General features: G+C 30.5%; 2 protein-coding genes across 7 annotated transcripts in view; one reads left to right on the top strand and one right to left on the bottom strand.

Moving 5' to 3' along the window:
* Window positions 1-9,261, top strand: part of LOC127735475 (Kv channel-interacting protein 4-like) — a 43,852-nt gene extending 34,591 nt beyond the window's left edge. Inside the window, exons 6-7 of the mRNA XM_052245644.1 lie at window positions 2,924-2,986; window positions 4,617-9,261. Of these exons, the coding sequence (XP_052101604.1) occupies window positions 2,924-2,986; window positions 4,617-4,664 (111 nt within the window). The 3' untranslated portion in view covers window positions 4,665-9,261. The remainder of the gene's footprint in view (window positions 1-2,923; window positions 2,987-4,616) is intronic.
* A 1,972-nt stretch (window positions 9,262-11,233) lies between these two features.
* LOC127735472 (Kv channel-interacting protein 4-like) overlaps window positions 11,234-20,276 on the bottom strand; it is a 219,095-nt gene continuing 210,052 nt past the window's right edge. For all 6 annotated transcript variants that reach the window (XM_052245637.1, XM_052245638.1, XM_052245642.1 and 3 more), the window contains 6 exons: window positions 18,709-18,833; window positions 16,585-16,654; window positions 15,628-15,698; window positions 14,850-15,062; window positions 13,160-13,222; window positions 11,234-12,308 (listed from right to left, as the gene is read on the bottom strand). In XM_052245637.1, coding sequence (XP_052101597.1) covers window positions 12,261-12,308; window positions 13,160-13,222; window positions 14,850-15,062; window positions 15,628-15,698; window positions 16,585-16,654; window positions 18,709-18,833 — 590 coding nt within the window. In that variant the 3' untranslated portion in view covers window positions 11,234-12,260. The remainder of the gene's footprint in view (window positions 12,309-13,159; window positions 13,223-14,849; window positions 15,063-15,627; window positions 15,699-16,584; window positions 16,655-18,708; window positions 18,834-20,276) is intronic.

Here is a 20,276-nt window from a genome sequence, read left to right as displayed (position 1 = left end):
ATAATGTCAATGCTAAATATAAGGTAACAGTCCGAGTCAGCTTTAACCCGCAATTTTTATCAAATCAAATATCTCGAAAAGAAGTTCCATAACCTATCAATATTTTAAGCTTATTTTGTTCCTTAACTTTTCTGATTTATAATATCAATTTTAAATTCCAGATTTTTTATTTCACCTGACTCCATTTTACATATACATCCTTTTGAAGTTGTAATAGTAAAAATTGTTCGCCTGTCAGCGGCAAACGTATTATGATACTTCTAAACTTCAATCGTTTTCCTCCTGTCTCTAAACGTCTTCCTATAACTTTCCATTCGTTCCTTTGGATGATAAAGTATAACGTTAGATTTTGTCAGTATGGACTTTTCTTTTTTAAATTTACCTTGGAGTTCGGTATTTTCGTTATACCTTTTTATGTTCCTATAACGAAACACTACCAAAGTTTGTTCCAACAAGACAAGCTCTGATTTGATTTTTCAATTTTCAGCTGTCCTTTGAGATTCGTGGAACTAAAATTGTTGAAAAAGTTGCAATTAGTGCACGTCTCGTGACATCTGATATTGTCATTATTGGATCTTAATAAAAAGTTTAAATTCTGCATATATTTGGTGATTTAATATTTTTTGTTTAACAACTTTTATAGGATACATTTTGACCAAATGTACTCATTCTTTGTTTGGCCACTTATTTATCCTTATCCTTCCAAAGTTGTTTAACAGTCCTGATAAATTTTTTTGGTTTCAAATGTTTTTGCTCGGGTGTTAAATGACTTCAAAACTTAAAAATAAGGGAAACGGGCAAACCTTACCCTAACAGGACTGATGTTTAAGAGCTATTAAGAGAGCTCATGTAGAAGTTTATAACTTTCCAGCACTGTTCTCAGATCAGTTACAATTGAAGGGAATAACGAAAAAAATAACTTTGGCACTGGAGGTTGTTTTCAGTATATTTATATTAAAATCTAAATCCTTGCACTGACCTTGGTAGTATTCCCAATTCTCCTATTTATCTATTTGCAAACGCATCTAAATGACATAACAGACAAAAATGAAGTAGACAATGGTAATTTCCAGTAATCTAAATTGATTTCTTCTCCCATGTCTAATAATAAATCTGTAATAGATTGACAGTTTGACATTCATTGAATTTAAAAGATACACAAAAAAAATCAATGAAAATATGAAACTTGGATCAAGAAATGATAATATATTTTTAAATTACCATTAAAATATGAAAATAAGACGATGCGGCATGATTGCTCATGGAACAACTATCTAACAGAAACCAAAGGACGATGATGAAAACATGTATAGGTCACTGTAAGGCCTTTAACAAATGAAAAAAACCCATGCCGTATCGTACGCTATAAAAGGACCCATCATGAGACAATTCAAATAAAAACCAACGGCCTGATTAACCTTAAAACAATTAGCAAAAAAAATATGGCACACAGCAACCAAAGACAGAAACTGAATAACAGGCTTCATACATGAGGAAGGTATCACTGTGGCTGGGTTAACATGTCTGGGAGTGCTCAACCTTTCCTTTACCTCGGACAGTAGTGTTAAAGCACAATATAAAACAAACTGTAAAAGCCAGTGTGCTAGTGCTTGACACGGCAAAAATAATCTCAAAAAGACTAAACCACGTACGACCAAAGAGTACGTGCTGTTACTGAAAGAAAACTTAAGCCTCAACTCCCTGAGTAAAATATCAATCAGTCACATCCAACCGATTTTGTGTAAAAACGTCATAAACACCCGTAGAAAAGCATGACAAAGTGCATTGCAAAATTATAAGTATCGACAGGATGTAAGACCAGATGTGTTCATAACTGTACAACAATACATATTCAGTTATGATTTAATTTATTAAAAACAAAATCAATGTAAGACAACACAGAATATCTTATTACTTTGTTAAACTGATAAACTTTTATCAATAAGTTTATCCATAGGATCAATACATTTAACATTGCTCGAATCTATATCTATGTTTGATTTTTCTTTGATGAAGAATTTCTTCAAGGGAGAGCATTCAGTACGCTAATCATAGTAGCAGTTAAAGTCGCGAGATAAGTGCTAAAATCATTAATCTTCCAGATCTGTTGCAAGATACCTCGACTGTTTTTAAATAAACAAAAATGTTTATAGAGACTGAAATAGTGTAGTTTTTATTCTTAATTAAAGCAATCTGAATCATCAAAACCTTACATCAGCTTCTGGTAATTACAACACTTTACTAAATGATTCATCAAATGAAAATACATATCTGTTGATACTGCAATGCTTTTATTCATTTCCCTTGATTGTATGGCTAGATTTATATTTCATATTTACATATCTCAGTGAACCTTTAAAACGGGTGCCCAGATAGTTTACCCGTTTAGTTCTATGCAGTGCTATCATAAAGAGATGCAGATTTTCTATATTAGACTGCCAAATTTCAAATTCCTTTCTCATACGTGCAGTCCACTTCATGGTTTCTGTTTTGAGTATTAATAGGATCATTTTATTCTCTTCCTGGTTAAGTTCAAAAATAAAATTTGTTTTACTCAGGTATCTTCAACCATATACATTTTATGAAATTTTGATGGATATGGTTTAAAAACATTGCATTTCAAATACTTTTTCGCATGGCAGGTGATACATGCAAAGCGGGAGATTCTTACCATGCCGACGTACCCTATTTCGCTCCTTTTGAAATTCATACGATTTCGTCAGATGTTTGCTATTTACCTTGATTCTTATTCTTAATTGATTTATGTGATTTGAACATCGGTAAACAACTGTTGCCAAAATATGACTATTGAAAGATTCAATTCTTTGTTGGTAATCACTGTTTTTGTCTTTTATTTGAATGTTCTGGAGATTCTGATTTCGCCCTGATATTTTATTGTTTTAACATTTTGTTGTTGTTGCAGAAAATGGATTTAAATAAAGATGGAGTTATATCGTTGGATGAGTTCATGGATAGCTGTCGTAGGGTAATGTATTCATAATTTATTATCATTTGCAAATAACAAAAAACAGAAACGTTAAAAGGAAACATTTTTAATATCTATGGACATACACAAACAACCAAAAATCATATGCCTTGGACATAATATTTTCAGTTGTAGCTTTTAACTGAGCGAGTTAATTTCTACTGGTACCAATTTTAAAAAGACTGAACCACATTCGTGGTCTACTGGAAACTTGCTTTTCTTTAAAACACTTGATCATTCCTATTTGCTGCTTATTTGCACATTTAGTGGCATTTAAATGTCATATCTAAAACAAAGTCATTATAAAAAAACTGATGCGAATAAAAAAAAAACAAAAAAAAAAAAAACAAAAAAAACCAGGCTATAGAAAGATGAGTACCCTTGAATTAGTTGAGGAACCCCATAATTTTCGAAAACGTCAGTTTCAAATTGGTCATACTTAAGTCGGAATAGAAAATGACAGAAATTGCAACTCTTATGAGTTTTTAATTGAGCAAAAGCTTTTGTTTTAACAATCGAATGATATTGGTTATATACACAATCGTGGTTTACAGTTATATTATAAAGCTTGATATGTGACGTTTACAATTAGCGCCGGTTAAACTATATCCATGCCATTACTTAGGAAAACAAGGTCATTACAGATAGTAAAAATCGGTCATATAATGCAATATAGCTGAACGCACTTTATGTAGTATCTACATTCATTAGGGACATATACAAAAGTTCAATATCTTTTGACATTTAAGAACAAGACTCCTTATTTCAATTAACTTGCAACACTTATCATATGTCAACGAAGACGTACCAAGGGAATGCTTAAAACAAATAAAACGTAGGTTAGTTTTGACGCCAAATAGTCTTCCGTTTTTACCATTGTTTATTTCCACTTTTATTTTATCATGTTAAATGTACGTAACTGAAGAAAAAGATAAAGCAAATAAAGACAATGCAAACTCCGAACCCCGAAAACAATACACGATTGATAGAAATCAAGCGCATTGCTACATGTATACAGACAAACATACATACATTATACTCTTAACACTTAGATGGTTTGGGCTATTTGGTTTAGATCCTTTTTGCCACATGGCTCCTGAAATTTTTATAAATCACGATTTTCAACTTTGATTTGTTTCGAGCGTTCCAGAGGAAGGTTATCAAGAAGGATGCACCACAATTATAGTGTTAATTTCATTTAAAGATCTTTGAGTTTTCTGGACTTATAGTTAGGCCGTTAGTTAATCAACCTACAGCTTACTTTGTTCGGAACTCAAATAAAAATCAAATATTCAAGACGGGTAAGCAAAGCCTGTAATTAAGTTAAAAAGGGGATGATTATCAAAAGGCAACTATAACCAATTGAAGATAGACAAGCCAGCAATATCGCCAATAGAAAAGTTTGGATAATGTGAAATCTGTGAACTTAAAATATTTTGAAATGTCTAAGATCATGTTTTGCAATGGAAAACCTAAATTTCAAGCAAATCAAAATAAATATTAATATACACAAATGGATATTATTCTGTCTAGGGTTGGTCCATTGTTTTGAAAACTGTAGAAGATAGTTAAAACGATGTCAATAATTATGTAGGCACGACATAATTATTTATTCTGTGTTTTTTTTTAGGATGAAAATATAACTAAAGGAATGTCGATGTTTGACACTGTTCTGTAATGAAAGAGAAAGTTTTATCACCTTATCTTTGGATGTCACGTGTAAAGATTGAAAATATTTATAATGTAGATGTTTACCCCGTCTACAGATGTTATTACTTTTTATATAAGACGGAAAGCATCGTCATATAACTTATCTTTTTATCAGGATATTCAGCACAGGCTTAAAACAGGATATACCTTAAACGTCGTTATGTATGGGTGTTATTGAATGTTATGTCACAGAAAAAGATTATCTGCTGGATTTGCTAACATTGTTTATACAAGACACGTGTTTAAATCTGCTGAAACGTTAACTATTAAAATTTATTCCAGTATTTTGCCTATGATTGCTGTTATCATTTTTAACCTTACGATTATGTGTCTTCCTCTAGCCTTTTATTGTTGTCCATGATAATTGTTTATTTTGGATACACAAGTATGCATATATTCAAGCGTTATCGGGATTTGTTTTTATAACAAAGACGATCTTTTTTTCAAACTTAATTATATTTATTAATTATTCTAACTTAAAAACCCAAATATTTCAAGACAAGTATTTAATGCGTAAATATACAGCATTTAAAATCATTTTATTTCTATTATTACTTTTTTTGCATTTTGGAACAAATGTTCGTTCTATGAAATAAAATTTTGATCATTGCAGAGATAAGAGTTTCCTCTTTTTAAATATATGTCGTGTCAATAATAATTAAGCCTTAGAAACCCGGATACTTGTAAACCTACTTTAATATCTTGAGCAGTTTTAAGCAAAGTAAAATCTAGTTTCTTAAAAGTTCAAATTTTACATGACATTCAAGTATTGCCTTAGCTTTAGTCTATCAGTGATCATTTGAGGATTTTTGCACAATTAATATATATCCTTGAATGTTATAAAACATTTTGCTATTCAATAATCAAGTCAGTATTTTTGTCTTTATTACAATATTAAAAAAATAATCGGTGTTTGATAGGTTCTGAAATAATTAAATGGATATGGTCTACCATATGAAAATTAAATAACTATTATACTAAGGCCGTGTTCACATTGAGCAAAGCTCGGTGTGGTGTAAGTGTACTCAACACTTAAACTAAACTCTATTACGTTCCCAATTAAAAAAAAAAAAACAGTGTTTACATGTAGTTTAAATCAGGTTTTGATTATATGCAGTTGATTGTCAATGTAGGCCTTGTGTGGGTTAAGTGTACAATAAAACAAGATATTGAGATCGTGGATTTTATTATCAAGATTTAAAGAAATAACGTATATTGAATAAAAATGATCATAATAATATTATGAATTAAGTTATTTAGTAAATATTTGCTTACGTGTATGACAAAAGCTAAAAATTTGCTCAGTTAAAAAAAATTTCAATTTAAATAGTCTTTGTAGACCATTTGATTTTCAGTGGGAGGGGTATTATTTGCTGATGGAATATTCATTATGAGCCTGTTGATAATACGGCTTATTTATTTAGCGCAAAATTATTTCCACTTAAATACACAACTACTCCTACATTTTGTAGTACAAAATATTTATTTTCATCCTGTCTTGGACAAAGTTATTTTTTACAGTTAGTACCAGTCCAGAATATTCATTTCGAAAATCACCCCAAGATTGACTAGGAAATAGAAATATGGTCACTAATGTTTTCTTCTAATCGGAAGTAAAACACTTGCCAAATTTGGGCGTCCGTTTGGTTGTGCGAGCTATACAGGTACACAGCAAACACGTCTGGCCAGAATGGGAATATTTAATCCGATGCCTCGTGAAAAGAGAGTGCAACAACTTTTTGTGCTGTCCTGAAATTGCACGAAATATTTGCAACTGGACGTCAAGAAACAAACAACCAATCAATCAATCATTTTCAAAATCTTTTTTTTGTTGAACTTTCAAAGCTCTCCAAATCAATAGAACGATTTTCTTAAGTTACTTACCATTCATCTTCGTTGGACAAAACCATTTTTATTACTTTAATAATAAACAAACAATTACACCTTACTGACGCAAAAGTTTACAGAGAAATTTTTAATTCAATTCTATGTAATGAAAATGTAAATAACGTATATATGCAGTTTATTGATGTGAATAATTCTCATGTACAGGTAATTAAAAACCGATGTACAGATGAGAACATATTTATTGAGAAACCAGTATTCATTACATGAAACTAATTGTAAATAGGTTTACAGTACGCGACGTTTTGTGTGAACACGGCCTTAGCCTTGAACATTCAATATTAGGGATAACTTTAAATAATAATTAATGTGGAATTTGTCAGGTTTATGTCGTACACGATAATATTATCAATTGCTGTTTGACTTAACAAAAATAAGTTTATGTTATAAAGGCAATTTTAATAACATAGCATGACCAGACGTCGTATTTTATTACACACAGTATAGAATTGATAAAGAAAAAAAGTAAACACTTTAAATTGAAATGCCAATTAACCAATGATTTAAGGGATATGACTCATTCTTTAAGACGACAATGTATATTTATGATGTGTATTTTTCTCATTGTATTTTTATGTGAAAAAAATATTACGTTTTTTATGGATCATAGCCGAAAAGTAATCAAAGATCGTTTAAGCTATCAACTCTATCGAATTAAAACAAAATGAAAGACATAAAAAAATGTTACGTAGATTATCACTTATGTTAAATTGAAATAACAGTCAAGTTATTAAATTATTTTATAGATATTCATGCCAAAAGCATTGTTATGAGTCGTACTTGTTCTGCATTTATATCATGTATCATTGTGTTATTAAATCATCTAAATGACATATCAATGGACTATTGGACAACAACATAACATAAGGACGTGACAAACAATCATACTCGTTGTCTTTATTTAAGAATCGGACAGATTGAAAAATATAAAAACAAGGGAAAATTTGCTTAGACAGAAGGTATACACTATCGGTTAGTAACATTCTATACGATGAATAATTATTCCAAGAGCGTGCCATTTTTCATACCTTTTAAGGTAGATCATAGGTATATATTTCTCGAGATAGAATTTTCTTATACTTTGCCAAAATGAAGATTTTACTATGCTTTTTTCAAAAATATAATAAAAAGTATGGGTCACCGTGCTATTTTCCAAGCTGTGAGTCGTTGAAAATTGCATAAATTTGGTTAGATTGTTCATGAAAAAACACATTTGTGTGCATAAAATAAAATCTATGAAATAGAATTTTGAAATAAATTGTGAGAAGATAGGTTTTATAATATATTTTAAGAAAATCAAAAGAAAAAATGGTGTCACCTTACTTGTTTTCTTGCTACAAGTAAAAATAAAAAATTTCCCTATCAGTCCAGTATATATTTTTTACTTAAAAAGTTATCTCCCCTTAAATAGCTTATTTGAAAAAATTGATTCTAAAAACACAAAATTTGATATTTGTTTAAATATTTTGAGTTATACAATAAATCACCAAGTTTTCTTTATATAAATAAACAGTCTAACCAATTAATTGCAAATCTGTCTCCAAATTTGCAGATTTGGGCAAATAACTAGACCGATTTTGTACTGGGATTGTACAATTCAAGATGGCGGTATACCATGAATCTTCCTTAAAGCGTTTATAAACACACGTGACAATTTCAACATCCCATTTCTCAGCAATAACATCATACCCTCTGAGCAATCGTATGGCGTTTACATATCTTAATTGATACGTTACGCGAGTACATGTTCACATTTTAAGGACCGAATTAACAAGGGTGCTACTTACGCCAATCTGCTGCAGTAGGTTCACGAGGAAGAATGACTGAAATCGACACTTTATAAGTTTAAGAGTCACCATCACTAATTGGTTGAGCGAAACGATGTGTTGTGCATCTAAAAGGGGACATACTTTCGTGACCATAGATTTTTAGAAAGAATAGTCGCCTAATCTGTAATTTTACCGATTGTGTTGTATTCCCTATTGTGAAACTTTTTCTGAGTGTAGACTCGCATGGCGAGTGATGCATGCATAGAGGGATACGCTTACCCGAAAGGCAAACCCCCGCTCACATCCTTTTAAAGTTCATGCGATTTCCTCAGTTATTAGTTTTTTTTATTTTGATTTGTATTATCGACATGAATTCACGAGATTTCAACATTGGTAAATTACTATTGATTCTATGTCATACCGAATTGAGTATAAAACCATTTTGCTGCCAAGAAAAATACCCCTCATCTCATTCAATATGTTGTTCAATATTCTGTTACTTTACTTCTTTAAAATTCAAAACTACTTCTGCAAAGTTGATACATGCTGGCTTTTCCCTTTATAACTCTGCAGGTTTGTTGCTAGAATATTGTGTTTTTCTTTGACTTTAAACATATTTAGCCAAAGAGCGTTCCTGTTGAAGTTTTATTCAGATACAACCAATATTTCGAACCTCATATTTTCCTTATGTATCATTTTAAATGAATAAACCTATTCATTATTCTCCATGTTAGTTAAAATAGTTGTTTGTAAGTTTTTTAATACCATTTTTCAACATATGACGTTCGTTAATACAGTTTAATAATTCTTCCAAAAAGGACCATTTGTTCGTTTTTTTGTTTAATTGATATTATATATTTGCAGTCATTTATTAAAGTAACTTTTTATGTGTTTAGTTATTTTGTTGTATTTACAATGATTGTTTCGATCCCAGGATGTATTGTATATTGTGACATGCCAGTTAAGTACAATTGATAAGGAAAGAGGGATTACTCTGAAATGCAATAAGGAGAACTAAAATATAGATTTGTTTTCACAGTTAATGGTTTCTATTTGAATTTCTACAGGGATTTTTAGGCTTTAAGAATGACCACCTTTTCCTCTGCAATTTAATCTGTTAGATATACTAGTATATTGATATAACTGTATGTTGTTTGGTCTTCGTCTCATTGACATATACCCTAACATCTATATTGTAAAACCCTATCATTTAAAAAATATACAATTAAGGGCAAATGAAATACTTGCTTTTAAATTTGCTAAATATTCCATGGCAAAGGATGCAATACGATGTACTTACGTCAATTATAATAATAAGCTTTTTAGAACACCTTATGTCACTCGATTTTGACGTCACTGAATGCGACATTTTTACTTGCCATTAGTAATACGGAGGTTGACACAGATAGAGTAGGAACTCCTACCATTCAAAAACAATTAAGTTCACTCCAGTTTTTTGTAGGAACCGTATTGCTCAATTTTAAGTTTTCTGTATATAATCTTGTCGAATTATGTTTGTACTTTTCGACATTATTATTTTATGCATGATAATGTGTGTTTTTCTTCGACTTATTGACTTCGATTGTGGCTTTTTGGTGTCTTCTCATCCCTTTTCGACATTTGACATTTAAAACAAACCTTTCAAAAATGTCCGTTTATTTTTTTGTGCTTATTTTTAGACGGTTTTTGTCTAAAATGAAAGTGGCCGCATTTGTGTTCAGTCTTAATATCTAAATATATGTTGTATTTGATGATGATTCATAACATATATACAGGTTCAGACTGAACATGATTTCGGCCACCTCAATTTTAGACAAAAACAGGTGAGCTAAAAAAGATAAAAGTGAAAACAGTTACAATTGTCATTAGTTTCTTTTCTTACCTATTCTGACATCGGACTCGGACTTCTTTTAAACTGAGTTTCTGTACGTATTGCTGTGTGTTTGTTTAATCTACATTGGCTAGTACCAAGTCAGGATCCTCTGGACTTTGTTAGTCTTATATGTTTTTTTAATTTTAGTTCATTTATATGTTTAGGAGTTTAGTGTGACGTCCATTTTCACGGAAATAGAACACATTTTTGTTTAGGTGCCAGCTGAGATCCGCCTCTGGGTGCGGGATTTTCTCGCTGTGTTAAAGACCCATTGGTGGCCTTCGGCTGTGTTTTTACTCTTTGATCGGGATGTTGTCTCTTTGACACATTCCCCATTTCCATTCTCTATTTTACAATATTTGTTTCTCTTAATATAGACACATACGTCATAAACGGTTTTTTTAGGGATTCGTTAATTAGTTAATGTAATTGAGAATGGAAACGAAGAATGTGTCACTGAGATAACAACGAACAGGAAACAGCCCAAATCAGTCAAACGGTAAAACAGATATGCGTGTGTTTTATTTTATTATTTCTAAAAAAAAAAACGAAAACAGTTTAAGAGTGAGAACAGTCTGAATATCTAAACTTTTTTCTCGCTCAATGTAGACGTAAATGCTTTTTTATGCGTTTTTCCTTTTGCTTTGCATGTGCTGATTTTGTGTCATGAACGGATGCCTCATTTCCTTTGTTTTTCTATTACATAAGTCTTCTGTCATATCTTAATATGTATGTTAGTTAAGGAATTTGGTTTGTAAGCAGATCTTTGATAGAACATTAAATTAATTCACAACTTTCTTTTAACTCGGGACAGTTCAGAGTTATACATATTGTTTAAACACCTGTATATTGTGGAATACTCCATGTTGACTCTAGATGTCTTTCCGTTATTTTTGTCGCTAGGTTGTCGTCTTATTGACGTAAACATTATATCTCCTTATATGCATATACACCACTTAGATATTTCAATATATTAGATATGAAAAACAGTTTACTTTTTAGTAGATTTATTATTAACAAGATAATAATCTTGTAAAATTATACACGCAAAGGTATAAAGTCATATACAATGTGCTTATGGTGTTCACTGATAAATAGAATATCACAATTTAATAACACAACAAAATCTACTGAAAAACGGACATTTTTCTTTTCTAAAGAAAAAAGGAAAACTGACCTTACCCCGTATGTCTGATTATAAAATCTGATACTATTCTTTTTGGGAATAAAAAGGGCGAATATTGACATGAAACTAAGTACAATGCGGTTTTCATTGGGCAAACGTACGACAGACTCCAGATTAATAAATGCTTCATCATCTATTGGGAATACATTGTAATTTGACTCTTCTGTCAAATAAAGATTCTAGACTGCATTTTGAATTTATAGTGAGAACCCATTATAGACACAAGTCAAGTATTCAGTACACATCCAAAATAAAAGAACTGTTTGTGCATGTCAAACTATACATAAGTGTTGAGTGAAGTATACAAAATTAAATAAAATGATACATCATAACCTGTATCAATTATACTCTACACTGATATATTACTTAAAATGGTTGCACGATTAAATTCTAAAATTTACTTGCATTTAAAAAAGAGACTATTCTTAAAAAAACCAATCCTTTTAAGAAAAAATGGAAAGGAATTATCAAATTCGATCAATATAAAATGATCTTTGATTTAATTTTTGATCTTACATAACTTCTTTGGAAAGTGGATTCTGAACATGGAATTGAAAAATAGCCAGTAAGTCTGACTCTAAATCAATTTCATATGATTTGCTCTCATTGAAATAAATGCGATCATACAATGATATTTCGGAACACATTTACAAAAACACAAAATGTGGTCTTTCGTCCGTATCAATCACATGCTTGACGTTACAATATCTGTGTACCAACGTTTAATACACATTATACAGACAAACTGGAATGTGATAACACGTTCACACCTCACAATGCGGATCACATGAATGAAAGTCTTACTGTGGAATAATCGAATTCTTCAATGTACTACAAAACTGTATCAAATATAGCCATTCCTTTTATTATGTTTTCATCCTACAAAATAGAATACATCACGTATAAATTGTATTGAACTTAAAAAACACAAAGAAAAAAATTGTGTTTTTATAATAGTAATGCTGGCAAATGCTGCACATATGTTTATTGTTTATGTTCAATATTCATTTACTTTGCGTTCTTTCCCTTTGATTTACTTCCAAACAATTGAAATTTGACTTTATGTTTTATCGTATAGGGATGTTTTAGTTATATCAGTATTAATTATGTAATGTACAATGGAATCATAATTTTTCTCCTGTCAATGTTAATATTCTTACAATAAAACGTCTTGATTTACGGGTATGCATGAAGCTGTCTGAAAGAAATTGGGTATATAAAGTCACTTCTGTGTCAATAAAATCCTAAAAGTTTCCTTTGCTGACCGAAGCTGACAAAAAGAACCTAGTAAAGTAAAACTGTTTGCCTAATTTAATACTTCATTGCTCCAATAACATAATTCGAAAGATTTAAGAATACTTATTTTATTTGGGAATAACAGTAATCTAGCATCAATCAGTAGTGACGACCTAATGGTCGTAATACAAATAAATGATCCCCATTTTAGTACGTGCGACTCATGTTACTGCAGTAATTGATGACTGTGTTGAAATGTTCAAATCTTTATTTTGTTTCAGGAAATTAGGAAATGTTTTGAAAGTGGGACATACAGTCAATGGAAATACGGTTACTTTTACATTTTGAATTTCTTTTTTTTTGCTGAATAACGGCGTTGTTGTCATAAAACTTGCACCTTTAATTACTTTTTTAAAATATGAAATCATGAACATTTTGTCCCGGTACACAGTCAGTTCTCATGTTATGACTAACAGCTTGTTAAAGGAACTTACGCGTCTACAGGTTTCCATGAATTCCTCTAATGATATTACCCCGTCTTTATTTAGGTCCATTTTCTAAAGAATAAAGATAAGTTTTGATAACTTTTTATATTGTTTAACAATATAATTGTAACAATCATATCTTTTTACCTAAAACATAAAATTACATACAATATGAGAAAATTTTTGAAGAATTAATTACTTAATAACATATGCCGTTTAAATTATCTTCTAAGTTTACTAGTTTCGTTTATGTTTTCATTTTCCTAGATCTACAATTTTCCTCTATACTGTGGATTCATTTATTTTCGTGGGTACCAATTTTCATGGATTAAGGAAAACTTGCATGTTCGAGGATATTTAATTTCGTGGTTTTGCCAAAGTCTACATACAAGCCTTTAGAAAATTTGGTATTCGTTGAACATTTAATTTCGTGGTTCACCTGTAACCACGAAATCCACGAAAATTGGTATCCAACGAATAATATTGAATCCATAGTAACCAAAATGTTAGCTCAGATAATATCTTACACTTCACAGCAATTATTGGCTTTGAACTTTTTGAAAGCATCAGTGTATATAAGATCATGCAACCGGGGACCTTGAAAATAACATGTATCATAAAATGTAATTGTGTCTGGTGGAAGGAGAGTTAAAATAATGCTTATCAATAAATGTCAAAGAAAAAACATTTTATCAAACTCTTACCTAATGTTAAACGCATATTTATTGAACTGAGAAGATAACAATTACGTTACACTACAGATCCCCCTTTAAGACGTTAATTAGTTAAATTTCATCTTCATAGCCGTGTGCAGAATGAAAGCACCAACTGATAAATGTATCTCTATTTTGAATGACGACTTCAAACGCTTGCGGGTAAAAGACTATTCGATGTAAAGCCAACAAAAAAAATTATCCAAATTTATGTTGGTTCAAAAAACGAACTAAATTATTGATAAAAACGTTATCGTATCTTTTGCTGTAAACCGCCTCACATCAACCTAAGATGTAAAGAAATAATAATTCGTAAATTCAGCTCTGTGCATCCATTACTTTCTTCTAAAAGTAAGTACAATTTGAAGAATTTGACTTCTAATTTTTACGTACATTTAAGTCGCAAATTAAGGATGTTCGCTACTCTTGTTTTTGACTTTTTGTCAGATGTTCGGAATCCCCTAGTTTTATCTATGTATAGTGCCAATACAAATTTTGCCCGCTAACCCCTACTTTTCTTTCCATATTTTTATTACAAAAAGTTTGAAAGGCATTTTTGAAAATGTTTTTTAGAGAAAAAAGGTGCCAATATTAAATGTATAAAAAATCTAGAGAGAATCATTTTCCGCCAACTTTTCAATTGATTATATCTCAAAAACAAGGATACAGATCAATACTTTTTTTTTTTGCTTTTTTAGTTCCGTTATTTATATACTATCAATTCATAACAGTCTTTTAAAAGGCTTGTTATTTTGAAACACAGGAGCGCACATCCTTAATGCCCGTTGTATAAGGACGCTCGGTAGATATGTTTATGTGCAAATATTCATGATTGCAATGACCAATATATTTATACATATACCCACGTCTCATTTTAATCATACATTTGGTACTTTGGTAAATTTAGTTGGGTTTACATTGGTTCAATTCGTATTTTTTCAATCCATATTATTTATGTTAAGGAGTTACGGGTAATTTGTATTTACCTGAAAGACTTTTTCAACATGATCTTTGGTGGTGTTTTCGTCTACGGAGGGTTCAGAAAAACGCCCCATCATATCATAAATAGCAGAAACTATATCTAACATTTCTTCTCGTGTAATAAGACCATCCCCGTTTATGTCATACAAACCGAAAGCCCATTGTAGCCTTTCTTGTAATGAACCTCGTGATAACACAGACAGACCTATCACAAACTCCTGAAAGAAGATGAAAGTTAGATGTTTTAGTAATTACGACAGTCAAAAGTATTAAAATCGACCATGCATCATTAGTTAATAAATACAATATATTTGTGTTAATGAGTGCAGAAAATGCATTCTTAAATTCGATGATGGATATTGTTTTTCGATTATCTGTATATTTAAAACAAACTGCAACTATAAATATATGCATACTTATATGTAAATTATTTATCATTGAAAGTTAAACCTTAATTTGTTTCTAAGTGACAATCAATCTGGTATAAACAAAAAAGTGTCATATTGCATTTCAAATTGTAATAATGGATAAAGATAATCTGCATCCACATTCTTCGGTCCCGAAGTGTGTGTTTACAGTCAACATCCCGTTGTTCGCTAACATATTACCACAATAAACCAATTATGATGTATTAATAATTATTCTTGGTCTCTTTCACACATCACGAATTTCATAAAATTTATAACACATGTGTTATCCTGCGCATTTTGTTTTAAGTTCAACTCCAGGTACTTATATTTTTGTTGTACAATTTTTAAAATTTTTAATTAAAAATGTACTTACCTCAAAACTAATAGTTCCGCTCCGATCATGATCAAATGTATTAAAAACATAGTGTGCATATGAACTGGAATCTAAACAATATATGAAACAAATACAAAAATATTCATTTGAACGGAATTTGACATATATTGATGTTTCCTATTACAACAATATTCAATTAGTTTAAAAACAGAATAGCTAGATGTTTTTTTCTATAAATCATTACCGAATATGGAAGACACTGTAGGAATAAAGTATCGTTAAAATATTTTTTTATTATCCTCCTTTAATATCTGTTGATTTTCTCTGGTTTTGTTTGTTGCTTTCTGCTTTTAGTGATTTTTTTTCTTTTTTGTTGAAATGTTTGGACTTAACTAATACAGAAATGTTCGTATAAACTTAATGTATCATATGTTTTATTGTAACAAAGGGGAGAAGATAACACGGACGTAACAAAAAACCGTAAATAAAAAAAAAAAAAAAAAAGAAAACAACAGTCAACAAAACTCTATACATAAAAAAGATTGAACAAATGAAACCCATCAAAAATTGGGATGAGAAAATGTGCCCGGGAGGGATCAGGTGTGGCTCAATCAGTGACATTCGGCGTTTAAGTCTTATTATTGTTCGAAAGTAAATCATATCTACTGAACATCTTCCGCCTCTCTTTAGCTACGACATGTCGCTCTGACGACAAACACATGCGAATACAAAAAGAAAAACAATAATTAGAACCTTTATAATAATGATCAACTAAAACAAGAGGTTAGTCATAGAAACTGTTTTGTCGAACGAAGATGACAACACCACCAAAACAAACCATGATATTGCCGCAAACAGTTCATCTCAAACAAGAAAGATTGGATCCAGCCGTTCTATAAACATATGACCAGACGAATGAACTAATTGGGCAAAGACATGAGAGACGATTTCTGGGCATTATTTTAGAGAGAAAAAAATCTGAAATACAAAGCATACCTCCTTGTGGAAAGAACTGAGCATAAATTTCTTTGAACGTTTCTTCGCTTACAATCCCCGTAGGACATTCCTGTAATTGAAATACATTATTAATTAAAACATTATCTTTGCTAAGCGTATTATTTGACAAAGACACATACACTAGATAACATTTTGATTACTGAAACTGTAAATTGGTCTTGAAGCTATCTGAAATCTCTGAATAGGAAAACCTAAAGTCTTCAGTTTTGTTTTAAATATTTCACGCTTATTTACTTGAGTTTAGTTCATAACTTTAAAAATTCACACAAAAAGTCAAAATAAAATATTTTCTGGCATATCGAATAAAACGAACAGAGGTTTTTAATTTGTAAGAAACAAAAGTCCATAGTCATATTTCCAGGCATTTGAAGGGAAACGCATTACTTTAAAAAAAAAGTTACTTTGCATTCAATTAATTTCTAATCTACTAAGAAATGACTGAAATGATCTGGAATAGATACATAGTGAACAGTACAAATTGCATGGCAATGGTACATACAGTGAGTATCTTGACGATGAAAGTTTCGTCGAGGAATCTCCATTCACCTCTAGTATGAAAGATATGGAATATACATGAATTAGACAGCTGTATAGTCCAAATCTGTTTGGAGGTCATTCGATTCCAACTTCTGTACTCTTCTATTTAGTGATACTAGGACTAATGAAATTTATACTTACATTGTTAATTAAGGCGACAGTAGATTATTGATGTTCAAAATATCTTCTTATTTAGTATAAAATGTACTTTGTATGCACTAGAAATTTTAATTTTCTAACATGATAGTGGTTTCTAACTACTACGGTGTATGTTTGGTTTCAATTGTAAGAAAAGTTTATGTCTTTTTTTTTAATGTATTTCAGACTTCGAATATCCTAAATTTGCTCTTTAAAACCTGTCTCGGAGTATATAAACGGAAAATACATAATGGCGTGTTTCGAAATTAGAAATCTTACATTTATTTTGAGGAAAAGATCTACATCATTAAATTTCTACCATGTATATTATTTGATTTCGAATTTTCATTATTAAGCTACATTTAACTAGCATGCTATTATTGCAAAAGTTTTAAAAATGTCAAGATTTAAAGGGCGTGGTTACAGTAACAGAAGAAAATAAACATCGCAGTAGTTACATTTATGTACTTAATAATTAACCTTTTTAAATTGCAATCATTATTAATAATAGTGTATCTATCAGTAACTTGTTTATTTTCATACTTTATCGATATTGCTGTCTTCATTATTTGCTGTTACATCAAATGTTTGACACTTAATTAAACAGTCTGATTGATTTTCTCTTCTACCACGTGTGTGTATCATGCTAATCTAATGGTGCAAGTTACTACGGACTTGCAAGTAGAATTTTCAATCGTACACTTCATTGTACTTGAAACATAATAAGTCTTTGGATTATTACCCCTCTCTTTTTTATTATTATACTTCGAAAAAGTTATTACCTTTTTATAATTAATGTTTAACTATTATAATTTCAGCGTAATAATTTACACACGCCTTAGAATAGAAGCTTCATTGTAACACATTCTGTACCCCTATGTATGGTGAATATATATCTCAATCATTACATTACGCTCGTGCATGTTCACACTATACGGACTTCATTAACAGGGGTGTACTCCTTACACACAAACTGTCCAAACAGAGATATGAGATTATACGACTGATATCGACACTACATTACTTTCACGGTCACTATCACGATTGGTTTACCTGTACCATGTGTCTGTGTCTTAACTCACTACCGAAATGTTTTCGAGCTCTTCGATATATATATACCAGAAATGTCGTCCGATCATTATTTACCGATTACTTGTATGTCCTATTCCCAATTGTGACATTTTGACAGAGTGCGGATTAGAATTTTGAAACTTCATGCTCAGCAGAAGAAGCCTATCATCCTGTTCAAGTAGCAGATTTCGCTCCTTTTGGAGTTTATGCGATTCCCTCAGTTTGTGTTTGGTACCTTGATTTGTAAATTATTAATGGATTCTCGAGATTTGTAAATTGGTAAACTAATGGCCTACCTTAAGGGAGCAAATGGCCATGAATTGCAAATTTTCCCTTTATCTTAGTAGTATTACTTACTTGTTTAAAACCTCTGTACATTATTTGTAATTCTTTTCTTGAAAACTTCGTATTCCTGCATAGGGTGTCCAAACCTTCTGGTTTATATCGGACGACTTGAAGTTCGAGTTCGTCAAACTCGTTATCTGAAAGTAAGAAGAAAATCTTTAACTGACGACGACTATTATAATTCGTTAGCAGTAAAAGAAAATATGCATGCCATGGCCTTAAAAATTATGCAAACAGTACTAATGATATCAACAAAAAAAAACATAAAGAGAGACTGGTGTTTTCAATCTTTTACATACAATTATAATGTTTCACAATCATAAAGTTTAATAATGGTTCCATTAGTTTTAACGTCATTTGATAGAATGATGTAAAGAAGTAAACAATGCATGACGTATCAAATTTGTATATATACATACACCATTAACGCTAGATCCGATAATTTATTAATATTTCTTAGTATGACACCAATAAATTTGAAATTTTTTAACTTGTATTATATCTTAACGATAGATGCATGCATCGGACTTTACAGTGGCTTCATCACTATGTTCGGCTCTTCATAAAATTGCACATCACGGCATTGTGATGATGTCAAATATATTTGTTCGTGTTCTAGTTATCATGTATAACAAAGAAAACAACTATTGTGTTTATCATTAAAATCCCTTAAATACAATCCGATTATCATTTTTTCAACAAGCATATCGATATTGCAAAATTTCATCTGCTCGAAACAATCGACAAAAAACTTCATATTGCGATTTGCAGCTGATATTTTACAGTATCAATATATCGTATAATAATCTGCACAGATCAAACAATATAACTAAAGGACTAGTTGTAAGTATTGCAAATTTTCGGAAAGAAAAGTTGTATATTTGTTCTTAAGTAAGAATACTTCCACAGATACAAAGTAGAAATTAAAACAATACATTGCGATTTTTAATCAGATAAACCATAAATAATTTTCAATGAAGTTTCAAGAAATGAATAAATCATGCATTGCTATCCCTCGTAATAAAGTATTGCCCTTTGACTTAATTTCGGGCTTTCCCTTTATACAAAACAGTGGCTGATATAATAATAATGATAATAATAAACAATACTAGCATATAGATCGAAATGGTCAATTCACGAAAGGTCTAGGAACAAGCAGCGACTTATAAAGTATTTATAATGGGTTAACATTTGTGATAAAAAAAAATGAGATGAAATATAAATCTAGAAACTTCAAAATACGAATACACATTTTTTGCCCCCCAAAAAAATAAATAAAATAATAATTATAGAAATACATTGAAAAAAAAATCTGCTTTAAAATATTCATACAAATAAACATTCTTAAGCAAATAAAAAGCAATATCATTCAATAAAAGGTAAAAATTGAAATATTACATACAACAATACCACATGACAAGCAGCGACTTATAAAGTATATAATGTGTTAAAATTTTGTGATAAAAAAAACCTAAGATGAAATATGAATTTAACATACAACAATACCATATGACTATTGTAATTTCTCATGCGAAAAGCGGCATTTGTACAATAAGAGCATCATTACAAAACATTAAAAA

This window comes from Mytilus californianus, unplaced genomic scaffold (genome assembly GCF_021869535.1).
Source record: "Mytilus californianus isolate M0D057914Y unplaced genomic scaffold, xbMytCali1.0.p SCAF_3, whole genome shotgun sequence".
Lineage (NCBI taxonomy): Eukaryota > Metazoa > Mollusca > Bivalvia > Mytilida > Mytilidae > Mytilus > Mytilus californianus.
Note: the sequence above shows the minus strand (reverse complement) of the source record. Positions and strands in the feature narration are given on the sequence as shown.